The sequence below is a fragment of the Megascapheus bottae genome, chromosome 6 (genome assembly GCF_031878675.1).
Source record: "Megascapheus bottae isolate mThoBot1 chromosome 6, mThoBot2.hap1, whole genome shotgun sequence".
In the NCBI taxonomy this organism is placed as follows: Eukaryota; Metazoa; Chordata; class Mammalia; order Rodentia; family Geomyidae; genus Megascapheus; species Megascapheus bottae.
In genome coordinates this window covers 81,032,111-81,041,805 of record NC_143514.1, presented here as the reverse complement: position 1 = coordinate 81,041,805, position 9,695 = coordinate 81,032,111, and the positions used below count along the sequence as shown (strand labels likewise).

The 9,695-nt window shown below is 60.1% G+C and overlaps 2 protein-coding genes across 2 annotated transcripts in view; one reads left to right on the top strand and one right to left on the bottom strand.

The window, feature by feature from the left end:
* Hes2 (hes family bHLH transcription factor 2) lies at positions 1-2,509 on the bottom strand. The gene is made up of 4 exons (XM_090335947.1): positions 2,405-2,509; positions 2,222-2,317; positions 1,589-1,685; positions 1-1,509 (listed from the first exon to the last, which is right to left on the bottom strand). Exons 1-4 carry the CDS (start codon positions 2,447-2,449, stop codon positions 1,265-1,267), a joined length of 483 nt encoding a protein of 160 aa, XP_090192073.1. The 5' UTR covers positions 2,450-2,509; the 3' UTR covers positions 1-1,264.
* Positions 2,510-7,075: 4,566 nt separating this feature from the next.
* Espn (espin) overlaps positions 7,076-9,695 on the top strand; it is a 30,438-nt gene continuing 27,818 nt past the window's right edge. The window contains exon 1 of the mRNA XM_090335945.1: positions 7,076-7,484. Within this exon, the coding sequence (XP_090192071.1) occupies positions 7,191-7,484 (294 nt within the window). The 5' untranslated portion in view covers positions 7,076-7,190. The remainder of the gene's footprint in view (positions 7,485-9,695) is intronic.

The following is a 9,695-nucleotide window of genomic DNA, read 5'->3' as shown; positions in this document are numbered from 1 at the left end:
ACCTGTTCATTATTTCACCATGTTTATTGGGCGTCCATGTGTGTCCACTGTCTTGGGGACATGGAGGTACACTGTGCTCTGGCCCTGCCCTCCAGAGATTTACAGATGGAGGAGTTCTGCACAGACATATACTGGTGGGCCAGACATTGATTCTCCTTCCCAGCCCTGAAATGCTCACAGCTGCTCCACATCCTTCTGTCCAAGTCCTGGCCTAGCTTATCATGAGTTAATATGGCACAAGCTGGTTTAGTGAGCATTCCTTCCTCCATCCATTCTGTCTTTCTTGCCTCCAGTACCCTGGTCCCTACGACAGGTTACTGGTCCTGAGGCAGTACTTGGAAAACCCCAAGAAAGGTTCAGACTCTGGCAGCTCCCACCTTCTCAGGGCACCCCACTTCAGGGATTCTGGAATTCCAGCCCCCTGCTAGAGTCTCTACAGACTTCCTGGCTTCTATGAGGAAGAAAGAAATGTCTCAGGATTGCTTCCAGTAACCAGTCTGTAGGAATCCCAGGGAGTGGTTTGCCAGAGAAAACAAGACAAGGTGTTTCCTACTCTTCAACTTCATGCCATGCCCTGGACTTCTGCCATCCCATGGCATGGGTGGACACAATCTCTGCCCAGCTCAGCTGTTCCAAGTAGAGGCTTCCTTGAGACCACAGGGCCACCTGGTTTTTGTCCCATCCCGCCCTTCCTCACACTCCCAGATCCTGGCCTGGGTGTTAATGCTAAAAGAATATGGTGGCCCCAAGCCTGCCTACAAAGTCCCCCTAGCGTCCTCCAGAGCATTCATGAGTGGGGGTGTCCTCTCCTATCACTTGACAGTACAGCTTACATGTGGAGTGACAGCTGGCCAGTCCTGCATGCCCCTTGCCCTGCTGAGGGCCTTAAGCACCCCTGGGGCCACTGTGGCTCTGTGCCTGCAAGGTCCCAAGTGGAGTACAGTCCCACAGGGCTGGGTGTGCAGGGACCATCAAAGCCCAGGCCTGGATCTGCTGCCAGCGCTGGGGCAGGTGTATCATTTCCCTGACTCCTGTGGCTTGCCCACTTTCAGAGGCACCTCCCCTGCTGGGATGGGGACTTCCTCACTCCACAGCCAGCTGCCTCTTCTCCTGCCCAGACACCCCAACTCAATCCCCTGGCCCCAGGTTCTTGCCTGGGTATGGGTGCTGGGCAGGCCCCCGCTGTGGGAAAAGCAGTCACCACCAAGAGCTTCCTTGATGGAAGTCTGCTCATAACCAGCTGGCCCCGTGGGCTGGCCTGGGGCTACCACGGCCTCCAGAGACCAGGGTCCTGGGCAGGCGCGGGGCGGGAGGGCTCTGGAGCCGGTGCGGGTGACGTCGTGGGTGGGGGTGGTTGAAGACCGGAGTCCCCAGCCTGTCCACTCTTCCGCTGCAGATGCTCCAGCAGGCGCGCGCTCAGCGCGGGCTCCAGAGCGCGGCAAGTGGGCCGCGCGCGGGCCAGGCGGGCCAGGCAGGCGCGGTAGCCCTCGCTATAGCTGTCCGAGGGCGCTGCGGGCAGAGAGCAGCAGCGTGAGCCCCGGCAGCCGGCGGGAGGTGGGGCCGGGCGGGAAGGGAGAGGGTCACTCACTGGGCTCGGGGAGTCCGGGGGCCGCGGGCAGCTCCTTCAGGAAGTGCACGGTCATTTCCAGGATGCCCGCCTTCTCCAGCTTCGAGCGGCGGGAGTTCTGTGCAGGCCGGGGAAGGGAAGCAAGAGGGTCGCACGTGCGTGCTCATGCGTCAGCGTGTGCGAGTGTGCAAGTGTGCGTCTGGGAGCTGGTGCCGCGAGACCCTCCCGTGCGCGCGCGCGCGTGTGGGTGTGTGTGTGCGCGCGCGCGCGTGGGTGTGTGTGCGCGCGCGCGTGCGCACGCGGGTACGCCGGTCCTCCGGTTTGAAGTCAGGGCCTGGGCGCCGTCTTAGTTCTCTCGCTCCACCTGAGCCACAGCTCCACTTCCAGCCTTTCTTTCTGGTGGGGGTTAATTGGAGCTAAAAGTCACAGACGTTCCCGCCCGGGCTGGCCTTGACCCTGGATCCTCTGATCTCAGCCACCTGAGCGGCTGGGATTCCGGGCGGGCGAGAACTACGGGCTAACCACCGCGCTCCCGCGCCGCGGTGCTGCCTCCACCGCGGCGGCCATGGGTCCCACCAGCACCAGCACACCGGCCCGCCTGGCCCCGCTGGGTCTGGGTTCCCGGGCGCAGCGCCGGCGGAGCCCCGCACTCACCTCCCGGCCGGCGAGCGGCAGGAGCAGCGCCCGGAGCTGGCTCAGGCTCTCGTTGATGCGCGCGCGCCGGCGCTTCTCCAGCAGCGGCTTCAGGCTCTGGGGGCGACCGCGGGGCGTGGGGGGCGAGGTTAGGTGGGAGGAGCCCGGGACGCCGCCCTGCCTCACCCCCACACCCCCTGCCACCTTGCGCTGCTCCGCCGCGTCCCCGACCCTGCGCGGCACTCCCATGCTTCCAGGACCCGGGCGCGGCGCGTCCTGCGCGGGGCTCGACCTGCGCCTCAGACTGGAGACGGGGCCGGGGGCCGGGGGCCGGGGGCCGGGAACCGGCTCGGACGAGGAGTGGAGTCCGCGGGCCCTCCCGCTTTGAGGGAGGCGGAGCCCCTGCGCCCCCCCCCCCGCGCTCCCTCCCTCTCCCGCCCTCTCCCGCCCTCCCGCCTTAGTTCCTGCTCGGGTGGGGCTGCAGAGGCCCGCAGTGCCCAAGGGGGCCCGCCGGGAGCATCTGTGGCGGGAGTCCTGGGCCGCCGCGGGAGAGCAGCACCCCGCCCCGGGCCCGCAGCAGGCCACCCGGGAGGGGCCGACCCGTCCCCCGCTCCCGCCCCGGCCCCGCCACCCTCCGTCCCCCCGCGGGGTCCGGGCGCCCCTGGGCCCCTCAGGGGGCCCCACGGCGCGTCGAGAGGCTCGGAGCCGCCGAGGCCTCCGGGGGCCCACGGGGTCAGGGGGACCGGCTCTGGGTCGGACGGGGAAACTGAGGCCCGGAGGGAGGTCGAGGCTGGCCCTGGTCCCTGCCTCTGGAAAGGGACCGCGCCAGAACGCGAGCCCTGGGCTCCGGGCCCAGTCCCCCGAAGTTCTCCCGAGGTGTCCTGGGCGGCACAGGGGAGCGCCTGTGTCCTGGGGAAGGGGAAACCGAGGCACGCGCACACCCCAGGGGGAAAATAAGTCAACGGGCCTCTCGGAGTCGCCAGTTTTAATGGCGGGGGGGGGGGGGGGGAGGGAGGGCCCCGCGTCTGCGGTGCCCTGGAGACAGGGGTGGGCGTCCCGGCACGCCTCCCCCCGCCTCCCCGTCCCCCGTCCCTCCCCCGCCTCCCCGTCCCCCCCCACTTCCCCTCCCCTTGTCCCCCCGTCCCCGTCCCCCCCCCCCGCCTCCCCGTCCCTGGCCCCTCGCTCCCCCTCCCCGTCCCCCCTCCTCCCAGCCCTTCTCCCCCCCTCTCCCTCCCCCCCCCGCCTCCCCGCCCCCCGTCCGCGTGGCTGTTGCGGAGCGTCCCGCGGGCGTCCCCCGCCCATCTGCTGCGAGCCGGCTGGCGGGGCAACGGCCACCCCCGCGGACGGCACTGAGAACGCGGCGCAGACGCCGGGGGCCGGAGAGGTCGGCGGAGCCTAAGCCCAGAGGGGGCGGCGCGGGGCGGCGCGGGGCCGCGGGCCGAGGGAGCTCTGTCCCGGCGGCTGCACCGACCCCTCCTGCCCCCGCCCCGGCCCACGCTCCGCCAGCCCCGAGCGGGGTTCCGCGACCACCTCTGTCCTCCCTCATTCCCTCGCAGGCCTGGCCGCGGTCCAGTGTGCCTGTGCGTCTGGCCGCCTCCTCCGAGGTTATGGTTCTGTAAGGGCTCCAAAGAGGACTGATGGCTTCCACTGGGCAAGCCTGGCTACCTGGGAGGCTGAGGCTTGAAGGCAGCCAGAGCAGACAAGTGGCTGACACCCCTCCTCCGTGGAAAGCGGTGTGTGGCTGTCATCCTCGTTAGGACCAGAAGCCAAGAAAGGGAAAGAGAAGGAAGGGTGGGCGTGGAAGAGAGGGAGAAGGGGCGGAGAAGAGGAGGAAGAAAACATTTGTGAATGCCACCCCAACCCGCCACACACACCGCCTCCCGCAGCTCCAAGTCAGGGAGCCCATCCTACGCCCGCAAAGCTTCATCCCTCCAGTCTGTGGGCAGACAGAAGAATAAGCCTCCTTTGCAATACCACTTACACCAATTTTAAGCTTCCCTCCACTCACACTTTGAAGGATTTTGACCAGATAACCCATAGCTCCTTTTTGTTTTTTGGTTTTGGTTTTGGGTTTTTTGTCAGTCGTGGGGCTGAACTCAGAACCTGGGCACTGTTCCTGAGCTCTTTTGCTCAAGGCTAGTAAGCACTCTAGCACTTTAAACCACAGCACTATGTCCGGTTTTGTGGTGATTCATTAGAGGTAAGAATCTCACGGACTTTCCTGCCTGGACTGGCTTTGAACCACAATCCTCAGATCTCAGCCTCCTGAGTAGCTAAGATGACAGGCGTGAGCCACCACTGCCCAGTTTTGTGTGTGTGTGTGTGTGTGTTTTCTTTCCCTGAGACAAGATCTCATTATGCCTTTGAATTTTCAATCCTCCTCCCTTGGTCTCCCAAATACTGGGTTTACAGGTGTGAGTCACTGCACCTGGCAGGACAAATATACTTAAAAAAATGAAACAGCAGGTATTTGTGGCTCACACCTGTAATCCAAGCTACTCAGGAGGCTGAGATCTGAGGCTCAAGGTTCAGAGTCAGCCTGGGCAGAAAAGTCTGTGAGATTCTTAACTCCAATTAACCAGCAAAAAACAAAGTACTCATTGGGCACTGGTGGCTCACACCTATAATTTTAGCTACTCAGGAAGATTAGATCTGAGGATTGTAGTTCAAAGCCAGCCTGGGTAGGAAAGTCCGTAAGATTTCTTTCTCTTTCTCTCTTTCTTCCTTTCTTTCTTTCTTTCTCAGCTGTGGGGCTTGGATTCTGAGCCTGGGCCTGTCCCTGAGCTCTTCAGCTCAAGGCTACTGCCCGAAGAGGCCACTTCCAGTTTTCTAGTGGTTACTTGGAGATAAGAGTCTCATGATCTTCAGTGCCCAGGCTGGCTTTGAACAGTGATCCTCAGATCTCAGCCTCCTGAGTAGCTAGGACTATAGGTGTAAGCCACCTCACCTGGCTCTTCTGTTTTGTTTTCTTTTTGTTTCCAGTCATGACCTGATATGTGTTCTGCAGAGGATCCCTCCTAGGAAAGCTTCCAGGCCGTGCAGGGCACTGCAGAGGCTTTGCTTTTCAAGACAGCTGGGGTGAGGCCCCGATGTATGGCGCCACCCGGTGGCAGCCACAGGGAACACTATTGGAGGCTGCCCAGCCCGGCTGGGGCTGGAGGGACTCTGGGTGTCCTTGTAAACAGCCTCATTTCATATCATGACCGCCAGAGCTGGGTTCTGGGTGAAGCAGTCAGCTGGACAGGGACTGGATCCCCATTGGGTGGTAGTGTGGGCGAGGATGGGAATAAAACTGCACGATCTGTTCAAGGTTGCCTGATACAACTGTGTTCCCACAGTTAGGCAGCCCCCACCTCCTGGCAGATTCTGCCTCCAGCCCTGACTCCTCCAGCTCTCATGACCTGTTCTCAGCCTCACCCGCATGATGCGTTGGCACACAGGGGCCTGTAGGCCTGGGAATCCCCACAGATTCTCTGCAGGTGGTGCAGCCCTGTTTCTGGAGTGGGTGCTGCTCCACAGTGGACCCCATCCTCACCTCCCTTCTTTCTCTTCTGCTCCAACACCCCAAGTCTTCTAGCCCATCCCAGACAGTGTCCCTGAGCAATCTGAATCTGCAGGTCCATACCCATAGTTCTGGGCAGCAGTCACCCTCACCTCTCCTCTGTTTTTCTCTTTCTTCCAGGAAATGTGAGGCAAAATTTATTTTCTTGTGCCAATACTGGGGCATGACTTCAGGGCCTGGGCGCCATCCCTGTTTACTCAAAACTGGTGCTCTACCACTTGAGCCACAACTCCACTTCCAGCTTTTTGCTGGTTAGTTGGAGATAAGAGACAGGGACTTTTCCACTCGGGCTGGCTTTGAGCCATTATCTTCAGCTCTCACCTCCTGAGCAGCTAGGATTACAGACATGAGCTTCCAGGGCCTCTTTTCCTTTTTGAATCATATTTACCATTCACTAGAATTGCAACATTTGCCAGCTCTGCTCTCCAGCACCTAGAAACACAGTCACCATTGAGTAGATGAATGCACACTTGAATGGCTCTGACTTATACCTCAGTGTTTATCTGAGGCACGTTAGGGGAGAAGACTTTACTTGGGAATCAGTGGCTTGTGCCTGTGATCCTAATTCGTGAAGAGGCTGAGATCTGAGAATCACAGTTCAAAGCCAGCCAGGGATTAAAGTCTGTGAGACTCTTCTATTAATCACCAAAAAGCAGGAAGTAGAATTACGGGCTCAAGTGGTAAAGCACCAGTCTGTGATTGAAAAAGCTGAAGGAATAGTGTTCAGACCCTGAGTTCATGCCCTAATACTGGCACCAAAACAAACAAACCAGCAGCCAGTTGCTGGTGGTTCCCTCCTGTAAACCTAGTTACTGAGGAGGCAGAGATCTGAAGGTCATGGTTCAAAGCCAGCCCAAGAAGGAAAGTCCATGAGACTCTTCTCTCCAATTAGCCAGCAAAAAGCTGGAAGTGGATCTGTGGCTTAAGCTGTAAAGCACCAGACTTGAGTGAAAAAGCTGAGGGACTGGAAGTGACACTGTGGCTCAACGTGGTAGAGTGCTAGCCTTGAGCTGAAGAGCTCGGGGACAGCATCCAGGCCCAGAGTTCAAGCCCCAGGACAGAAAAAAAGAAAAAGAAAAACAAGAACTCAGGAACCGCGCGCAGGCTCTGAGTTTAAGGCTCCGGACTCGAATACATGCACCAACAATAACCACAACCTTCGGTGCAGGACGAGGTGCGCAGCTGGAAGCCCGCGTGGGGTTCGGGCCTGGGGGCGTGGCGGGGGCGTGGCGGGGGCGTGGCGGGGGCGGGTCCCTGGCTTAAGCCCGAAGCCGCCCAGAGCACAGCCCAGGCTGAGCCCAGAGCGGGCGACGCCGAGCCGGCTCGCGGCTGCGACCCCCGGGTCCCGCATCTCCGACGGCGGCGCCGCCCGAGGCCCCGCGCATGTGGCCCCGGGGAAGGCACTGATCGCGGAGTGGCAGCGGCACCATGGCGCTGGAGCAGGCGCTGCAGGCCGCGCGGCAGGGGGAACTGGACGTGCTGCGGTCCCTGCACGCCACCGGCCTGCTGGGGCCCTCGCTGCGCGACCCCCTGGACGCGCTGCCCGTGCACCACGCGGCCCGCGCCGGCAAGCTGCACTGCCTGCGCTTCCTGGTGGAGGAGGCCGGGCTCCCCGCCGGGGCCCGGGCCCGCAACGGCGCCACTCCGGCCCACGACGCCGCCGCCACCGGCCACCTCGCCTGCCTGCAGTGGCTGCTCTCGCAGGTCGGCTGCAGAGTGCAGGTGGGTCCGCCGGGCTCCCTTCCCGGGAGAGGGCTGGGGCCACCTGATGGAGCTGGGTGCTCTTGGCCCAGCTGAGTCCTACAGGGGCCCCCTTCTAGGGGGCTTTTGGATGGGGTAGAGCACCTGGGTGACCCTGGGACAAGCAGGGGATCTGGGCTCCATCGGGCTGGTGTTTCCTGGGAGAGGCAGTGCAGAATCAGCAGCCCATGGCCTCCAAGACTGTCTGGGGAAAAGGCCGGCGGAGCCCCACTGCCCACCCCAGACTAAGACCAGAGAGGTAGAAACCCAAAGGTATCAACCCTCTTGGGCCTTCCAAATTTAAGCTGCTTCTGAGTCTTCTAGCCCCAAGATATCACCTGAATGACCCCGGGGGAGAGACCTGGTGGGTGGGAAGGTCAGAGTGTTCTAAGCGCAAGGAACAAGAAGTGCCAAGCTCTGAGGTGTGCACATTCTTGCCCAGTGGACAAGAATGGCAAAGAAGCCAGAGGGTGAGCTCTGGTAGGATGGGATCCATTGTGCCAGACCTAGAGGGTCTCTTTAGGCTGATATTCTGGTGACTCTGGGCAACCAGAGGAGGAGGCTGCGAGGGCGAAGGTGTGATTTTCCACTTGTAAAGACCACTGGGTTAATTGGAGATAGAAGACAGGCAGCTGGGGCAACTCTAAGCTGTCTTGCTATGTAACCCCAAACAATAGGCCAACCCCACCTCCTGCCTTCAGGAGATAAGTTCCCCCTCCCCCACTTTCTCATCCCTCCTGAGAGATGCTGTATCTCCTAGCTGGCCCTGTTATCAGGGGTGCCAGGATTATCAGGGGTTCCTGGCTACATGGCTGATACCCACGTCCTGTGCTGGCCAGAAACCTCCTTCTCCTCCCTAAACCTAGTGTTAGCTCTGGCCGGAAGCCTCCCTACCACTGGAGGAGAGAGAAGAAACAAATAGTCTTATGCCCAGCTTATCAAGACTTCTGCCCTCCAACCCCAGTAGGCTTGGGTGCTGAAGTCAGAAAGGGGAGGGATGACTTCCATCTCTAGGTCTCCCCAGCCCTGAGAGATTGCATCCTGAGGCCTACTTAGCTGGCGATGTCTCAGGGACAGAGAGCCCATGGGCCTTTGCCTTGGAGCTCTAGACCCATAGTCTCCAAGGTGATTGGAGAAGAAAGAGCCTCAAGAACAGAAGCTCCAGCCAGGCACCAGTGTCTCACACCTGTCATCTTTGTTCCTCGGGAGGCTGAGAGGAGAGGATCCTGATTCAAAGCCAGCCTGGGCAGAAAAGTCTGTGCTTCTCTTATCTCCAATTAACCAGCAAAAAGCTGGAAGTGGAGCTGTGACACAACGGTAGAACACTGGCCTTGAGTGAAAAAGCTAACGGACAGCATCCAGGCCCTAAGTTGAAACCCCAGAACTGAGACTCCAGTACTTCACCATGACCCTGATCCAGGCATCTCTAGGCAGTGCCATCCCTGGGGTCAGGCTCTGTGTCTCAAGCGCGCAGGAGAGGCCTCAGGGTTGACGTCAGCTTCCCATGGACCATTCACTTCCTGCCCCTTACTCCTGCTCCCTCCCAGAGCCTTGCTGATGATCCTGTGGTCATGGCTCCTGAGCCCCTTGGCCTGTTTTCCCCTGAGGGATGCTCTGAGGTCATCCTCCCACTAAGAGTCGCCTTCTTCAAAGTCTGTGGCCAATTTCTTCCACCTTGGCCATGTCTGTCTCCATGGGGCCCCGCCCCGATCGACAGGGAGACCTCATCTCTCTGTTCTCAGTGGACCGTGTCCACCTCTCATTGCTGCTCAACCTCTTCCCCACCTCTCTTTTTCCCCAAGAGCTAAGTGATTTTTTTTTTTAATTTCCCTGTGTACTGGGACTTAGGGCCTGGACGTTGTCCTTGAGTTTCTTGCTCATGCTGGCACTCCACCACTTGAACCATAGCTCTGCTTCTGACTCTTTGGTGGTTCATTGTAGGTAAGAGTCTCACAGGCTTTCCCGCCCAGGCTGTCTTTGATCCTTGATCCTCAGCTCTTGGTCTCCTGAGTAACTAGGATTACAGGCCTGAGCCATCAGTCTGTTTAATTCTAAAACAGTACCTGTTCTCACAGATGTACTAGCCTCACTCCAAAGGTCCGGATTCTCAGCAATTCTGCCCACTATGTAAGCGCCATGCATTCATCACTCCAGACCTGAGAGTTCTGGGTCCCAAGGGCCTCCATGGTGGCA